This window comes from Notolepis coatsorum (genome assembly GCF_963971535.1).
Source record: "Notolepis coatsorum genome assembly, chromosome: 9".
Taxonomy (NCBI): Eukaryota; Metazoa; Chordata; class Actinopteri; order Aulopiformes; family Paralepididae; genus Notolepis; species Notolepis coatsorum.
Window position 1 is genome coordinate 138,178,213 of NC_140173.1, and position 19,187 is coordinate 138,197,399.

At 41.6% G+C, this 19,187-nt stretch overlaps 1 protein-coding gene across 5 annotated transcripts in view; it reads right to left on the reverse strand.

Annotated features, from left to right (window-relative positions):
* Positions 1–2,581: 2,581 nt before the first annotated feature.
* The window catches only part of golga4 (golgin A4), a 120,113-nt gene continuing 103,507 nt past the window's right edge, over positions 2,582–19,187 (reverse strand). For all 5 annotated transcript variants that reach the window (XM_084321092.1, XM_084321090.1, XM_084321089.1 and 2 more), the window contains 3 exons: positions 10,312–10,409; positions 6,738–6,824; positions 2,582–3,285 (listed from right to left, as the gene is read on the reverse strand). In XM_084321092.1, the coding sequence (XP_084177218.1) occupies positions 3,274–3,285; positions 6,738–6,824; positions 10,312–10,409 (197 nt within the window). In that variant the 3' untranslated portion in view covers positions 2,582–3,273. The remainder of the gene's footprint in view (positions 3,286–6,737; positions 6,825–10,311; positions 10,410–19,187) is intronic.

The following is a 19,187-nucleotide window of genomic DNA, read 5'->3' on the forward strand; positions in this document are numbered from 1 at the left end:
CTGGCGAGAGACGCGCTCCTGACGGTGAGACTGACGCGTCACGTTACACCCCCCTGGCCCTGGGTTCGGGGCCGCGCTACTAACGGTCTCCGTCTCCACACGCTCCTCCAATGTGCGCTGCTGCCACCTAATGTCGCTCTCGAGATACTCAGCAATGAAAATACTTGAGTAATAATAAACTTGATTGATTGAAAACTTTATTAACAGATTGCAGAATGGGTACAATACAGTACGGCTCAATACAAGGCAAAATCTGCATATGGCTCGCCGACAACAAACTATCATTACACATGGGCAAAACAGAGTCCATTCTCTTCGGTTCAAATAACAAACTCAGCAAGACCGACGGCTTCTCGGTTACAGTGGGTGACAATATTATCACAAGGAAAGATGAAATTACCTACCTGGGTTCCATCCTAGAGGCTAATCTTTCCTGTGACAAAATGGCATCCAATGTAATAAAAAAAGTCAACCAACGAACGCGATTCTTGTACCGGATCTCCTCTCTGGTAAACAAGAATACCCTGACTCTAGCAGGAGCACTCATTCAAGGGTACTACGACTATGCTTGCACCTCATGGTACCAAAGCACCTCAAAGGCACTAAAAAACAAATTACAAACATCTCAAAACAAGCTAGTCAGACTACTGCTTGACCTGACTCCTAGAACCCACCTCACCCCTGCCCACTTTGACAACCTAGGATGGCTTAGAGTAGACGACAGAGTACAGCAACTTGCAATGGGCCTGGTCTACAAGATACACTACGCGACCAAGGTACCCATATACATGTCAAAATACTTCCCAAAGGTCAGTGAATACCACGATCACAACACCAGAGGGAGCTCCACAAATCATGTAAAACCCAGATTCGGCTCAAACAAGGGACTAAACACGTTTCGCAATTATGCCACATCAATGTGGAACGCCCTACCTAAAGCTGTAAAGGAATGTGAATCACTACCCACTTTCAAAAACACTCTCAAAAAACACCTACGTGAGACTGCAATTCGAAACTGGCCCCTACAAATGTCCTAACCTAGTTGTACAGTAAATGACCAAGTACGGCTTTGTCAGTATTCCAATGTACAGTGTAAAATGTGTGTGTGTCCCCTACCCAACCCCCCCCCCCCCCACCTCCAATGTACAGGCCTCACCCACCCACCCAACCTCCTCCAATGTACAGTTTCTATGCCAAATGTATATACACTCTTTTTCTGGACACTTTTGTATCACAAACAGTACTGTATTTGCAAATCTGATATGTCATAAATGTATAGATGTAGCAGTACTGTCTATCTGTATGTCATGTATGTCATATATGTTATGATGAATTGAAAATGGGGGACCCTGATGTAAACAAGACGAAAGTCTTTCTCTGGTCTGCATCCCCTTAACAATTGTATGGACTGAGCTGTACTGTACTGTACCCATTCTGCAATCTGTTAATAAACTTTTCAATCAATCAATCAAAACAATTGTTAAGGGGATGCAGACCAGAGAAAGACTCTCGTTTACATCAGGGTCCCCCATTTTCAATTCATCATAACATATATGACATACACGACATACAGATAGACAGTACTGCTACTCATCTATACATTTATGACATACCAGCTAAATTGAAAATACGCATGAACCTCAAAGGCTATCTGAAACCATCTCCCAGAACCAGAACCGGGGTTTAACCCTGCATCATAAAGGCTGTCTGCTTCAGGACTAATACTACGATCGAATAAACCCACGGAGTATACAAATACAAAACCAACATTCACGTCTGTCTCCCATTCACTGTCTATGGAGAAGCTCGAGACGTTACATCTTCAAAATGTCACAGGTCTAAGTTCTAAGTCTCTGGGTTGCAGCTTTGTCGAAGTTGTTTATGCCTATGTTGAATGGACTGTCTACACACAATCTTCTAATTTCGTTTTTATTTTAACCAATCACTCACACAAAGATCAAATTACCTTTTTTTCTCTTGCCAAGCCATCATTGCAGATAATCTGTTCTTAATTGACCCGCGTGGTTAAAAAAAACGTTGAATAAAATATGAATTCTTAAATCGAGTGGCATTCCTCTTTAATACATTAATCTTGGATATCCTGAGAGATGTTTTGCTGTAGGGTGCTTAATAAATTCCCCGGGACTATTTTGACATGTAGAAATGGTAGACGGCAATGCTGCCAAACAGCGACCTCTAGGCAAAAGATCCCTGATTGGTATTGCACTTTGTTAAAATGTTCTGTTTTGATTGGAGTCTATTAGAGATAAGGGAGGGGTTGCCATTGCTGGCCACACCTCAGGTTCTGCCAACTTTTGCCAAGAGAGGTCTGGAGAAATCCACAGTAACTAAACTCCAACCATCAGACCAAAACAAACAATGTAAATAAAGTGCCATGCCAAGAGAGGCTCTTTTGCCTAGAGGTTGCTGCTCGACTGCATTACAGATTCTACCTCCAATCATACTAAACAAATGTTTGCCAATAAAAACCAAACAAAAACCAATAAATCCAAGACAAAATGCAACTGAATTCAGCGCACAAGCCACCACAATCATGACGAGAAGAACAGAAATTGTATTGTAAATAAGATTTAATTAGTTTTTGTGTCTGAAAATGTATAGCAACAGTCATATTGTGCCCTCTATGGTACAGTCTTTAATTATCATAGTACAATTTTACATCACATCTGGGGTTACTCTCGGCGTCAGTTTTCCACAAAATATAAAGTATATAGAAAAAGCTGTGATAAAAACAAAGGTCCTAGAAGCACAGTTAAAAGGGTCGTTTACAGTTTTAACGAGAGGAAGTGATGCAGACGGCACAACACACGCAAACCTAGAAAAAGCAACTGACCAATCAGAATCAATACGTGGTATTGTTTATTGCACAAGCCATTCTTATTATCTTATAAACATAAAATCTAAATAAAAAGGAAAACCATTATATCCTCGACTACAAACATTATCATGTATATAAATTAACAACCTTTTCAAAGTTAAAACCATAGATTTGCGGAAGAATTGCTCTGGCATTATTTTCTAATTTCCCTCATACCTTTAAGCCATTGCTCATACAGAACATACCGTATGCACAGAACCCACTCTTGCCCAAGCCCACGCATACTTACACACATACATACAAATAAACACAACAGTTTTCTTAAAGAAATGCAGACGGGGGAAGGGCTTCATTATAAAGTCCATGGCAGTCTTTCCCTTCTGCAGCAGCGTATTTCCATCCCCAACAACCCGACTGATGCATTCAAGCGCTCATCATAACCAAGGCTGTGGAAACAGGGAGAAGAGATGTTCAGATTACTTTGTACACACAGAAGTAGAGTATTCACATCTAAAAAGGTTCTCGATGTAAATGCTAGGACAATGAAAGAGTAAAAAGTACCTGCACACTGAACTTTTTTCAGCCATGTTAAAACTTAAGGGATAGTTTGGATTATTCAGCCATGTTAAAGGGGACACATTTTAGTCCTTTTCACCAAGTTAATATAGGTTCCCTCAGTGGGGAAATTATTCAGGCCGGGAAATATAGTGCGAAATATAGCCCCAGTCAGGCCACTTTTTAAGTGGGGGTCTGGGGGTCCCCCACCAGGAAAATGTTTGTTACAAAGACTTAATTCCCTGCATTCTGGTGCAGGACTTTTATAATGTTTACCCTTTAAATGCCATTGTTTGTGATGGCATCACAAATTATTGTTAAAAAAACACAAATTTAAATATTACAGGCTAATAATTGTTATAATCATCATGTGTCAATAATTAGCAACAACACTGATTTAGATGGATGTTGTTTTTTGTAATGTCAACTCTTATCAGAAAAGTGAGAGTAATTCATTTTTAATCTGACATTACAAGAACAATTTAAATAAAAATGGTTATGATCAGGACTGAAATTGAATAAAAGATTTATGAAAAGAAAAGTGGAAAAGTATTTCAACATAATATTTTTATGGTGTTTTTGAAGAGGACAATTTAGTCCCCTAATGTAAGAGTGTAACACTTTAGTTTTCAGACACAAGAGTTAAATGATTGATTGTCCAGTTTCTTGGCAGCTTTAACATTGGGCTTTTGACAGGGGACGATGATGATGCATGGTAACATTAGCTATGTTAGCTAGCTAGCATGTTTATTTTTATCACTGACTATTACTATAAACTGACTTTTCTCGTGGTGCAAGAAAACATCGTCATTTTGCCTTTTTTTCTCTCCCCCTCTCTGCTCCACCCTTCCTCTATTTTTCCACTGTTGAAACATTTAATTTCCAGTAGTGTTTGGTACATCCGACTGTTCTGTGAAATACAAGCAGTCAGCAGTATGTATTTTTCTCTCTCCCTCTCTGCTCCACCCTTCCTCTTTTTCCACTGTCCATCTACAAGCGCAGGTTATGCTTGACATTTTTTGTCTTTCGCTCTGTCTCTCCCTGTCATTCTGCAGAAGTGCCATCTGCCATTCCATTCGCCGTCTCCACTGTCAATCAGTTGTATGGCCTGGTCCTGCCTCAACCAGTCACATGTGGCTCCCTTTGTGTGTGTGTGTGTGTGAGAGTGTGAGTGTGAGTGTGAGTGTGAGTGTGAGTGTGAGTGTGAGTGTGAGTGTGAGTGTGAGTGTGAGTGTGAGTGTGTGAGAGAGAGAGAGAGAGAGAGAGAGAGAGAGAGAGAGAGAGAGAGAGAGAGAGAGAGAGAAGAGAGGAGAGAGAGAGAGAGAGAGAGAGAGAGAGAGAGAGAGAGAGAGAGAGAGAGAGAGAGAGAGAGAGAGAGAGAGAGAGAGAGAGAGAGAGAGAGAGAGAGAGAGAGAGAGAGAGAGAGAGAGAGAGAGAGAGAGAGAGAGAGAGAGAGAGAGAGAGAGATAGTTCTCCATCTTGTGTGCATTTAGACTGCGTTACCCTCTGTCGCAGTGATCTCCTGGTTGTTCCCCCACCTAGGCTATCAAACTATCGCGGCCGCCTCAACTAGACACACTGGCCTGACCGCAGTGGCCGGCTTCTAAGGCTATGGTTAGACTAGTGTATTCCTGGCGTTTTTTTATACGTTTTTGACGACGTTTGATGTCCTATCTACACAGAAATGCGTTTTTTTGGCGTTTTTTTGTGGATACGGCTGAAACGCAAAATTGTGTTTGCGTTTGGAGATACGCAAAAAAAAACGCGCCGACAACAGCGTGTAGTCTGCACGCTAGCCGTTGTTGCGAAAACGCCCATGCGCAGTAGATATCATCTGCGTGCCCTTCCGGTGACAACAGTGTGTGTGTTTGGGACAGAGCTCCGTGTCCCAAATAGCTTCAGCTACCATGTGTTGTCAAGTTATTGTTATAAGGACCCCAGTCCAAGCTACAACAGTCTGCATTCCCTTAACAATTGTTTGTATTGAGCCGTATTGTATTGTACCCATATGCAATATGTTAAATAAAGTTTACATCCATTCATTCTGCTAGCATTACCGATTGCATGAGCAGCTGGCTAACGTGAGTGGCCTGACTGCGGGCAAAACAATTTAATAAGATAAAGATAAAACAAAATTCTTTTTTATCTGTGCAGGGCAGGCCACTGGGAAAACTCCCGGTGCTCCCGATGGCCAGTCCAGGCCTGGGTTCCCTGAACATGTCTTAATTTTTTTACAGAAAAAATGTAAAACCCTCAAGATTATACATTCTAGCAGCCTCTATATCTCCCTATTTCAGTCTTGTTCTCAATGGGCTGTTTCTGTGCCTGTAATCTAGCAGTGGTACACAAACCTGTACCATGAAAGGAAATTCGCATCCAACTTTCAGACTAGACATTGCATTACATGACATCAAATATGACTCAAGTCAAGATTAATTTCAGCAATATAATATCTGTTAGAAATCTGGTCAGAAGGCGGTCAGGTGGCGTAGCGGAGATTGCGTTCGTCACCAACACCGGAGACGCTGGATTCGCCTGTTCGAATCCAGCTCACAGCTCCGGGGTTGTCACCAGCTTGGCTGGTCGTTCACACTAATACAATTGGCTGTATTAGAGGGTGGGAGAAGCTGGCGGGGTGGGTCCGGGTCGTTGTAAAACAGCGACTCCTACAGTTCGGTCGGGGCGCCTGCTCAGCGCGGATAGGCTCTAAGGGGGGTAGTGTGATCTTTCCACACGCTACGCCCTCTCAGTGAGAATCCGCGCTGCCAGGTGAAAAGAAGCGGTTGATTGGCTGGACGTGTGTCGGAGGAAGCACGTGGTAGCCTCCACTCTCCCAGACCGACTGTGGGGGGTAAGTGCACAGCGACCAGGAAGGGGATTGGGAATTGGCATAACGACTAACATTGGGATGGGAGAAAATCGGAGGAGAAAGGAGGGGGAAAAATATATATATATATAAAAAAAAAATCTGGTCAGAAACATATTTTAGGTAGAAAAGAGATCATTTACGAGCGAGCCGCCATCTTGTACATGTACATTTTATCAAGATATATACACTCGCACATACGAGGCATACATGGTCTTACAAACTACAGAAATTGTGGCTGCAACTCTGAATAGCTTGTGTCAAGAGGGGGGGGGGGGGGTTCTTGTCACAGCTGAACTGCAGAAAAGGCACAATAAAGGAATTCAAAACCTATTGCATAGATAAAACATAGACGACACATGGATATCAACAGGAGACCTGTTCCAGTTCTTTCTCAATCCCTAAGAAACGGTTGCCTCGTCGGGAGTTTCTTTTTGGTATTTTATTATGGTCTCCAGCAGAGAAACAGATGCTTACAATTGCTTTCGAGTCCTCTTTCTCCAGAATGTTCTGCGCCTGGTCTGGTGGGAACTTGAGCATGGAGGTTATTACTTTGGCCATCGTCTGAAAGGGACAAGAAAGAAACCAAAAGGGGGGAAAAGAAAAAAGGATATTAGTCTGATATTGAAATTCCAGGATATAAACACAAAGCCTTTGGATTTACATCCATCAAAGTAGTACCGTTGTAATCTAACGGGCTCCTTACAGTCTTACAAGTCAAATGTTGCGAGTTGGTCGTTACTATAGTCGACGCTTGGTCGTCGCCGTTAAGAATTTGGTGGTTGCTTCGATGTCGAGACATTAAAATACTCCACTCCCCCAAAAAACCCACAGATGTTCCGTGAACCGGCGCCCTCGACACCGTCACCCAATCAAATCAAGCCTCGCTCGGAGGACAATTAAACGAGCAGCGAGCAGAAAAAAACCATTATCTTCCATAATCGACTCCAGGCCCATCTGCCAGGGTGCATGCGTTTCCCCCATAAATAAAGAGGGTTAATCAAAAACAGAGCTGCTGTTTAGGGATCTTAACTGCCCCACTAATACTAAACAAGGCCAGTAAGTCTTAAAGGATGGCATAAGCTAGCTCCATGTGAACTGGAGAGGGCCCCGGTGGGAGGCCTGGGGGACATCCTCCCCCCTCACACGGGAGGCCTTGCCATTATGATGTCATAAAGACCAACACCGGAGGGGGACCTGGGGGGGAAATCCCGCTGACTTTAGGACCATGTCGACAGTGCCGTTAATTACCGGCTGCGTCGTTAATTGGGGGCCTGCAAAAAATGGAACACAAAACGACTCTTGTGTGACTTTCTAAATGGAGGGAGTAACAGGGTGGCAGAGGTCGCCGTTCATCATGGCCCTCTCCTCTTCCTGTTCTGCGCAGAGTAAATCAACGTCAGATTAGACTTCGATTAAAAAAGGCCAGTACATGTCATTATGTTACTGCCAATGTTGTTGTTAGATTAGATTACGCTTTTGTCGGATTCCTCCTGAAATAGTTTTGTATCTCAGGCCACCATCGTTTTAAGATCCAGAAAGAAAAGCAAACACACAATGCGATAAATAATAGGAAAAACCGTTATAGAACAATAATTAATATCTGTTATTTCATAACAGGGACACATTTGGGCTGCAATAAATCCTCTACCACCGTGGTTCCCAAAATTCCCCAAAAAGGCACGCCTGAAAATATGTTTCTCCCCTACAGCACCCCAACTCTTGGAAAAAGAAAACACGTTTTGCAACATGTCAGAACTTAAGCTAATAACAACACATCATCATTTTACGTGTAGCATATTTATAACGGATAAATAAATTGCACTATTTTCACAATTAAATTCCACTCCTGGTCCCTATGAGCAAAGAACAATGAGCCCATAAAAAAAACACAAATTCAATGAAAATAATTTCTAGATAAAATATATAAAATTAAATGATTGTTTAGCCGAGTTAATAACACACAGGCATGGGCTATGACAAAATGTTAAAACAACAACGTGGGTCTGTTTCTGAGAGCAGAGAGAAAGAGCCTTCCATCTCTCTCTCCCTCTCAACATAATATTATGTACGTTGACAGCACTCTTTGAGAGGGAGGGGCATTCATATCAGAAGACAAAAGTCATCCAAACTGTGGAGATAGGTCTGGCAATGCGAGACTAGTGTGCGTTTGCCGGAACATTTGTAGATAATTCTGCTAATTCATCTTGGGCTTTAGTGGCTAAACTAGCAGCTGATGCTGTGGAGAGAGCTGAACGGATCCCGGAGCTAGTCCTGGTCTTCATCGATTGGGGGGGAAGGGCATGTTTTATATACATATATATATAGTTCAAGTTCTTTAATAGTTGTCATACAGAAGTACAGAATACTTTCATACAAAATATATATATTTTTTTTTTATCTATTTTTTCTCCTCCTTTTTTCTGTATTATTCTCCCATCCCAATTTAGTAGTTATGCCAATTCCCCCCTCCCCTTCCTGGTCGTTGCACGCATTCGCCCCCCCACTTGCCGGTCTAGGGAGGGTTGATAGATACTATCACATGTCCCCTCCGATACATGCCGAGTCAGCCAGCCGCTTCTTTTCACCCGACAGCGAGGACTCTCACTGGGGGAGCGTAACGTGTGGGAGGCTCACACTACTTCCCCTTAGTTCCCTCCCTCGCTGAGCAGACGCCCTGACCGACATGTAGGAGTAGCTGTTTACAACGACCAGGATACACACCCCGCCGGCTTCCCACCCGCTTAACACTGCCAATTGGTTAGTATGGACGACCGACCAAGCCGGAGGTACCGCTGACAGCTGGATTCGATACCAGTGTCTCTGCGGTGGTAGGCAGGCGCTTAGTCCACTGCGCTACCCAGCAGCCCATGTTTTATGTTTCTAACATAAATATTAGACATTCAGTAGAGTATAGCTCATTCAATTCTATATGCCATTTTAAATGATTAACAATTGGTGTTTAATGAGCTTATAAACAGTTTTTTCTAAGCCGTGTGGTGAAATATATTATGTAGAATTAGAATGTGAGATGAGCAGATTGTGAGATGAGCAGATTGTGAGATGAGCAGATTGTGAGATGAGCAGATTGTGAGATGAGCAGATTGTGAGATGAGCAGATTGTGAGATGAGCAGATTGTGAGATGAACAGATTGTGAGATGAGCAGAATGTGAGATGAGCAGATTGTGAGATGAGCAGATTGTGAGATGAGCAGATTGTGAGATGAACAGAATGTGAGATGAGCAGATTGTGAACAGATTGTGAGATGAACAGATTGTGAGATGAGCAGATTGTGAGATGAGCAGATTGTGAGATGAGCAGATTGTGAGATGAGCAGATTGTGAGATGAGCAGATTGTGAGATGAGCAGATTGTGAGATGAGCAGATTGTGAGATGAGCAGATTGTGAGATGAGCAGATTGTGAGATGAGCAGATTGTGAGATGAGCAGATTGTGAGATGTGCAGATTGTGTGCGGCTCCTCGGGACAGTTATGTCACCCACTTTGGGAGCCACTGCTCTACAACCCCATCAAAGCTCTCAATGGCTACAGCTCATGATATAAAATATGACATTTTACTTCCCTAATACAGTACATAATCAGTAAGGATTTCATGTAGTGTTGCAAATACTAGGTACAATGACACAAAAACATGTATTTGTTTACCATAGAGATATGTACAATAGATTATGTTCTAACCTACATTACAGGTATAACAATCTCGGAGCCCATTGGCTATCCTCTTCAATTTAGCATCTGGGGCAACGGTCAATGGTTCAGCATTTCTGGTGTAGCTATTGGCTGCTCACTTCCGGGTTGCAATATCCAAGACCTCCTCTTCCATGCGCCGGGCCATTTATTACAGTCCGATTAGCAACCAAAGGCAATTGTGTAATCATACTTTGAAAGCGATTTTGTTTCTTTTAATACACAAGTCTCCTTACCGCCTCTCTACTTTAAAAACGTGTTTTAGATCCAGACGACTGGCTCTATCGCTCCACAGACTTGTTTACCTGCATGCAACCAAAGTGTGTTCCTGTAGAAACCATACCTTTGTTTCCCGTCCCATCATATACTCAAACAAGACCTTCTTCAGGTACTCGTACTCAGTGGGTTCTGACAGAGCATCAGTAGTGTTGTGTCCAGGGCCTGAAAAAAAAAGAAAAAAACCATATTACAATCAGCTGAGGAACAGCCACTGTTGCACATTATTCTCTGCCTACACCGTAGAAACTGTCATTAAACACAACATAGCACCATGGTTCCAAAACTGAGGACCCCTGGGGGACACGCTAAACACAGGGATGTTTTGAGGCCCGGATTCTACATGCTACAGGTATTGCTGTATGCACTTTTCAGTACGTGATCAGTTAGTATGCAACAACAAATTGGTGTGCATACCGAAAGCACGTTTTAGGTATGGAGTGGATAAGTGCTACACGATCGTTTCATGCGCCAGGTAGTTTCAAGTTTCTTCAAGTTTCTTTAATATTTGTCATACAGAAGTACAGAATACTTTTATACAAAATGCTTCTTACTGTTACGCTCCAGAGACTGTGCAAGACAAGATAAGTATGAAATAAAATAACATAGTAAAATTAGAAGTAAAAAAATGAGGTCAGTGTTCAGTTTAGACATATGTACAATGTTCGATGCAGAATAGACGTAGTTACCATACAATATACAATACTGTGCAGTGTACTAATATACAATACTATATAGTGCAAGGCAGAAATGGGACGAGGTGCAATTTAGGTACAATTCACAGTAGGTGTACGAGTTGTAGTGCAAATCCTTTATCAATAAATATAAAGTGTAAAGTGTGTTTGTGTGATCTAAAGTGTGGAGAGTGGGTGCTGCAGTGTGTTGTTTGTTTGAGTGAGTGTGTGCGTGTGGGTGTGTGTGCTGTGTGCATTTGATGGTTGTTGCATAGTGTTTATTGTTCGTTTAGCAGCCTGATGGCCTGGGGATAGAAGCTTCTTCTGAGTCTTTCTGTGCTCGCCTTAAGTAATGTATCATGTTATTTCCGGTTCCAGGTCAGTGAAAATCTCCCAAACAAACATAAAAAAAAAAAAACATACTGGCCAGTAGAGACAGAAACATGTGTTCTTCTGCAAAACTGACAGTATATCCTCCTGACTGCACAGCTAGGAAGTGGAAACAGCTGTGAGTGAACTGCTTTCTTGTGATGTTACAAACAGCCACTTCCACCTGGGTGTGCAGGTCCTCCAAGTATGTAGTATGTCGCACATACTGCACTCCATGTACTGAACAGTAAGCTCCGACAGCATGTAGTATGATGTACATACTTTATGTATGTAATTAGTGATGCATGCTATATCGGCCGCCGGTGTCGGTCCGATATCAAGATAGGGCCGATATGAACCGATATATATATTAAAAAATAAATAAAATTAAATCTTTTTAAATTCTTTTTTATTTTAATTTTTTTTTACTTGTTTTGGCCTTAAATAGTTTCAAAATATCAGTCATTTCTGAAAATAAGTTACAAAAGTACAAAAAATAAATGCGTTTTGGAAAATAGCTCTTTATTTGATTATCATAAAAAAGTGTTTTCTATACAGAGATATCGACATCGGTAAATATCGGTATCGGCCAGACCAGCAATATCAATATCGGTATCGGCCACAATTTTCACATCGGTGCATCACTATATGTAGTGTTTAGAAGCAGCCAATGAGTTGCTTTTTATAAAGACAATCGCTTTTAGAGCTCATCTCTTGTAGAGTAACTAATGTAACCCAACACTTAATCCTGCTTCCACTAACTCCTCCTGAGCACATTGTGTGTGTATGGAAGAAGGCACACACGTGATTTAGGGAGACCCTGAGGAACAAGGCGTGGGAAACACAGTATTCTGGGATGCAATTATAAATACGGTTATAAATACTGTTGCTACACACTGCAAACTAAATGTGTCATCATTGCCATTTCCATGTCGACCAGATAAAAGTGAAAGAAGATACAGACCAGGAACCACATTGAAAATGATTACATCTGTTATGTAGATATTGACAATTGCCGTTTGTTGTGTGGCATCATGTTCCTATTAGCAACCAAACACTGAAACGCTTCAAGCTCAAGGCGTGGGTTCAGATTAAGTGCCAAGTAAAACCAAGTAAAACCAACTCAAATAATCGCACCGCTCAGCATGGGCCCTTGAACACAGAGGGGCTCACAAGCTGCATGTTAATGTGTTGCCTCTGGCTGTATGACACCATAATCCCAAAATAACCAATTATGAAAGGGAAACTACGTGGTACAGTACAGGTAACACAGGGCTGGTAATACTTATTCTACTTAACGCTTTCCAGTCCTTGTTTGGGCAGGAGCCAGTGGCTGGGCAATATATACATGTTTATTGTTTTATCTTATCGTATAGGTTTTTAAAATATTTTATAAAAAAATAATCATTTTTATTTGCGAATCAAGTGACACAATATTGGCGGCTGGATAGTAGAGGTCTAAGGCCTACTACAGCAGAGACGCGGGGTTCAAATCAGCCGTCCCTACGAACAGTATTTGCGGGTGGGAAGCCTGTGGGGTGGGAGTCCTGGTTGTTGTATTCTAGGGCTGCAACTAATGACTCTTTTGGTAGTCGACTAATCTGTCGATTATTTTTTCGATTAGTCGACTAACCGAAAAAAATTATATATTAAAAAAAATATATATATATTTCTTTTATAATATATATATATTTTTTTGCACTACCTATCTTTGTGAAAGTGGCTTCTCAGCTCTGGTCCAGCTGAAGACAGAGCAGAGGAACAGATTGGACATTGAGCATGACCTCAGAGTTGCTTTGAGACTCTTGTCAGGACCAAACAACATCCCCAGTTATCCCATTAGTTCCCCCAAACTTACTGTCGGTCTGTTATGTTAAGCTAAGAAGTCTTCAGCTGGACCAGAGCTGAGAAGCCACTTTCACAAAGATAGGTAGTGCAAAAATATATATATATAATAATAATAATAATAATTTTTTATTTTATTTTAACGACTAATCGATGGATGAAAAATGAATGGATATCGCTAATAAAAGAAATAACGAGATTTCTCGTCATTGGCACTCGGCGGCCAACAACAAGATTTCTCGTTGTTGGCACCCAATGTGTTAATGATGAAAAGTATTAATTAAGCATTACATCACACGCAGGAGTGGTTTGTGACCAATAAACCATGCCTAGGGGTGGTCGTTAGGCCCGAGGCGCAGCCGAGGGTCGTTAGACCCCCCTAGGCATGGTTTATTGGTCACAAATCACGACTGCACGTGGTGTAAAGCTTTTATACAACTGCCAGATTCATCCAACCTTATTTCTATACAATAAACACACATTAATCGAAGATTTATTGAAAAAACCATCCGCCAGAAAAAGTAGTTCCCACAACTACAAAAAAGACAAGTTGCCTCCATGTGGAAGCAGCTTGAAGTGCATCCAACCAAACTAACACATCCAACTGTGTATTATTGGAATGATTGAGAGAAGTTGCCTCATGTGGAAGCAGCTTGAAGTGCATCCAACCAACTAACACATCCAACTGTGTATTATTGGAATGATTGATTGAAAATTTTATTACCAGATGCAGAATGGGTACAATACAGTACGGCTCAATACACACAATTGTTAAGGGAATGCAGACCTACTTTCCATAGAACTTCATTCTTAGATGCTTCTATATAAAGTAGGTAAAACAAATTAAAACGTTTTCTTTGCCCTATAGGAAAAAAACGTTTTCTTCGCCCTATTTTTTTATTTATTTCTTTTAGCCTAAACTTAACCAGTTGGAAACCAGGGGTACAGTAATAAAATTAGCAATCAACCAATCAATCAATTCAATAGACCATGCTCACTTAAAACAGCGCTGCTTCTCTCTCAGTCTGACTCCCCCGCTGTTGCAGACAGGAGTGTGTGTGTGTGTGTGTGTGTGTGTGCGTGTGTGTGTGTGTGTCACAGTGTGTGTGTGTGTGTGCGTGCGTGTGTGTGTGTATGTGTGTGTGTGTGTGTGTGTGTGTGTGTGTGTGTGTGTATGTGTGTGTGTGTGTTTGTGGGTACGCCAGCGTCGGACAGTGTGAGAGAGAACGCTGCAGTCAGTAGAAAGTAGGAAGGAAGAAATTTAAATCAATCAATTAATATATCAATCAAACCGCGATTTTTCTTTTGTTCTAGATTCACTCAAGACCCATCAATTACATCATCCAACATTGTTTAAAGGACTAACACATTCCCCTTGACAGAATCGCTTCATATTTAGTCGTTATGGTGCTTTCAACATAACCATTTGTTGTCCGCGATCTTGTTTTCTCCCGGAGTGAGCCGGGGAGGGTTATGTGATTCGGTTGTGGGCGGGTCCTGAGCCCAGGACCGTGGATTGTTGCCAATAAAGACGTGTGAATGGCCAATCAGAATCGAGAAATTTGCATGCCGTTGTATAATGTATGTTATGGAACGTTATTTTCCATACCTGAGCCGATATCGTCATAATACTGTCCATCAATACTAAACAAAGTCCTGAATATATTTATTTATTTTCAGTAAGAGTCAGTAAAACAGTAATAAACTATCCTTTCTGATACAACCTGGACTTTCAACGTTTTGTTTACGAATGCAACCCGGGAGAAGAGATAGTGTTTTAGCCAGTCAGCCGTGGGAGTAAGAAATTCCACCAAACGATTGCCTCCATGAAACAAACAATACACGCAGAGATGGCCAGGCGAGGCTGACAACTACCCGTACTTTTCGCACTATAAGCCGCACCTGACTATAAGCCGCAGCAGCTAAATTGAATGATGTGTACATATATAAGCCGCACTGGACTATAAGCCGCATGTGTTTTAATGTTTAATTACCATATGTAAGGAGTGGAGCCTGCGGCTTAATTTGACTCAACACGGGAAACCTCACCCGGCCCGGACACGGAAAATATTGACAGATTGATTCTGTGGGTGGTGTTCTTATATTGAGCTTTAAGTTCCCACCTCTACAGAGAATGACTCCCACCTCTACAGAGAATGACTCCCATTGGGACACAATACTGTCAGACAAATAACAAGAATTAACTCATTTACAAGTTGTATTAAGTTTAGCAAATAATATTTCAATGCAGTAAAAAAAGCAATATTTCGATTTTCGGGTTTTGTCCACATATAAGCCGCACCGTTATATAAGCCGCAGGGTCGAAAAATGGGGAAAAAAGCCACGGCTTATAGTCCGAAAAGTACGGTACTCTAATCTAACATACAGTACAGATGACTGAACGACCCCCACGCCCCCCCACCCCCCGTGGCCTCTGCCTCTCTGGAATAGTAAAGTACAGACGACTGAACTACCCCCTGTGGCCTCTGCCGCTCTGGAATAGCCATTTAGAGCAGTGTTCCTGGGTGAGCCAACAGAGATGACGTGATGAGGAATGGGAAAGGTAGAGAGATGCAAAAGGTGTCCAGTCCACACAAGGCTTTGATCAGCAGGCGTGAAAAAATGTCCCCCGCCAATAAATCCCCCAGCCTTTGTCCTCTCGACCCCTTGCTGCCCCCCCACGCCCCCACCCAGGAGGGAGCAAAGGGCCTGCAACCAGATATCAACAAGCTCTCTCATCAGCTCCTCTACCTGGAACCATAGCTCTTAATATAGACAAGGCTGCATGTCCGTCGGAAGCCTGTCTTTACATATTTTTCTCGTTACATATAATGAAGTCTGTATGTGTGCGGGCGTGTGACTGTCTGTCTCGACAATAACCTGCCATTTTCTTATAAAATTTGGCTGAAACTTGGTGGATATCTGCCAAGGACCTACAGTGTCAAATATTTTTTCAAATCAGTCAAAGATTGATGGTCAAAGATTGAATCACTGTTGTATAGTAAGTACGTAAGTACATTTGATTTCTAAAGAAAATTTAAAACCAAAGTGGACATATACTGTAAATGTCACTAATAAAACACAGTAAAAGATGACAATACAAATACGCCAAATATAAGAACAACTAGGATAAAAACAATTAAAGTTTAAACAAAAAAAACAAAAAAACAAAATACACAACATAAAACAGGATAGGTGTGAGATCCAGACTATCCTGCATTTAATAAAGGTGCACAGGGAGGGAGCACACCTTATGTATAGTACCAAGTCTCCTCAGTCTACTGGGTACTCTTTATGTATAGTACTCAGTCTACTGGGTACTCTTTATGTATAGTACTCAAGTCTACTGGGTACTCTTTATGTATAGTACTCAGTCTACTGGGTACTCTTTATGTATAGTACTCAGTCTACTGGGTACTCTTTATGTATAGTACTCAGTCTACTGGGTACTCTTTATGTATAGTACTCAGTCTACTGGGTACTCTTTATGTATAGTACTCAGTCTACTGGGTACTCTTTATGTATAGTATTCAGTCTACTGGGTACTCTTTATGTATAGTACTCAGTCTACTGGGTACTCTTTATGTATAGTACTCAGTCTACTGGGTACTCTTTATGTATAGTACTCAGTCTACTGGGTACTCTTTATGTATAGTACTCAGTCTACTGGGTACTCTTTATGTATAGTACTCAGTCTACTGGGTACTCTTTATGTATAGTATTCAGTCTACTGGGTACTCTTTATGTATAGTACTCAGTCTACTGGGTACTCTTTATGTATAGTACTCAGTCTACTGGGTACTCTTTATGTATAGTACTCAGTCTACTGGGTACTCTTTATGTATAGTACTCAGTCTACTGGGTACTCTTTATGTATAGTACTCAGTCTACTGGGTACTCTTTATGTATAGTACTCAGTCTACTGGGTACTCTTTATGTATAGTACTCAGTCTACTGGGTACTCTTTATGTATAGTATTCAGTCTACTGGGTACTCTTTATGTATAGTACTCAGTCTACTGGGTACTCTTTATGTATAGTACTCAGTCTACTGGGTACTCTTTATGTATAGTACTCAGTCTACTGGGTACTCTTTATGTATAGTATTCAGTCTACTGGGTACTCTTTATGTATAGTACTAAGTCTCCTCAGTCTACTGGGTACTCTTTATGTATAGTACTAAGTCTCCTCCTACTTGGTGCTCTTATGCTGTATATTTAGAATGGAAGTACTGGAAGTACTGTAGCGCCAGTGTTGCATCTCCATACTAGACATACTAGAGTAGCATACTAGACATAGGCTAGGATGGGTCATTGTTGCCACAGAAACATTCCAAAATCGCATTGTAAGAAGTAGCGTCATCTCCCAGAACTGAATAATGTGTGTGAGAACACTGGGGTTGTGACCTATCCTCCTCTCATCATTCTAGGACATACAATGTGTTTAACTGTTAAGTGTCCGATGTGCTCAGTGCTAAAACCGAGCTCTTCGCTCAGCGCCGCTGGGAAACAACCTTTCCATTTCAATAGCTCCTTTTCACAGCAGACATGTCTGACTTGTCATAGATGGGTAAACTTAGGTGTAACCATAGAATAATTAACTATCTATTCTATGTCTGGTTACATTTGTGTTTAGTCATCTATGAAATGTCACAATGTCTTGCTGTGAAAAGGAGCTATTGAAGTGGAAAGGTTGCTTCTCAGCAGCCAGTGCATTGGACACTTAACAGTTAAAAGAATATTTCAACAGCAGCAAAAGAGTGGCAAGCATAACACTTTCAGTGCCGTTCACGTAGATCTACGGTTCTGTCGTCCGATCGTTGAGTGCCGGAAACGTAGATCTACGTTTCTGTCACGGTATTTCTTTCATTATCTATATCCATTCATAATTCAGCGGGGCACCTTGTGTATACTGTTCTGAGTGTGTCTAAGCTGGCAGACAGTATTATACCGCCCTCTAACGCCTTCGGCCAGTAATGCACCTGGTTAGAAACGGGTGCACTTGATTAGGGCTGGGCGATATGACGATATTATATAAATATCGGGTACAGTTCATTAACGATACACTTTTTAAACGTATCGTGGATATCGTGATGTTTTGCCCAAGAGGATTGTGTCGCGTCAATCTGGTCCACACGTTGAAACTTTTGAACAGCGCCGCCCCACACACACACTACTGCATCAAAGTTACTACTTATGTACTACTTAACAAAGGCATTCGTTTTGTGGCATTAACGTCTTTCAAAAGGGACCAGGCTCATGCATGTGCTATACGTATAAAGTATAGTATTTTGGTTTGCAAAAAAAGTATGCAGTCCTCAATTTCAAGTAAAAAAATTGCCACTTTTGGGGGCGCCTGTTAACACATTGGGCGCCAGAGGTCGCTGTGGGCGTATGGCCGTGTGTGCCAGTGCTGTAATGAATGGGGATACATGCCGGTGTTTGCAGTGCTAAAACTATATTAAATATTATAGCTATGGATCTAATAATATAGTCGATTGTCATTGAGTTTCTTCCGGTCAAGATGCAAAAAACAGATCATTTTCTCATCCATACATTCCCGTTTTATACTGTGGTGAATATGAGTATAGTTTTAGAGTAATTCTGTGTAATCCCAGGAAACACCGCTAAGCAGCGTTTAATGCATTTCACTATAAATCATGCCATTCCTCGCTTGGATCGACAATCAATCTGAAATCAACGCTATATTATTGGTATTATGTTTCATCATGCATGCATGAAAGGGTGGGGGGTTCTATGCTTCGATCGTCACCAACGGCATACGTTGTGGAGTAACGTTACATAGCACTACAGGATCACAACGAAGGCATGCTCGGATCAACGCAAGATTGATAACATATAGCCCTTACCTTGACTAGGATGTACTGCAAAAAGAATATTCCAATTATCTGATCGCCATTCCAAGTATTGATGTCGATCGTGTTGCCAACATGATCCACGAAAGCACATGAATCCGCGGTGCTCGGTTCTCCCCAATCCATGTGTTATAAACGTTACTCCTCCCCGAATAGGAAAACCCGGACCGGATTTTTTAGA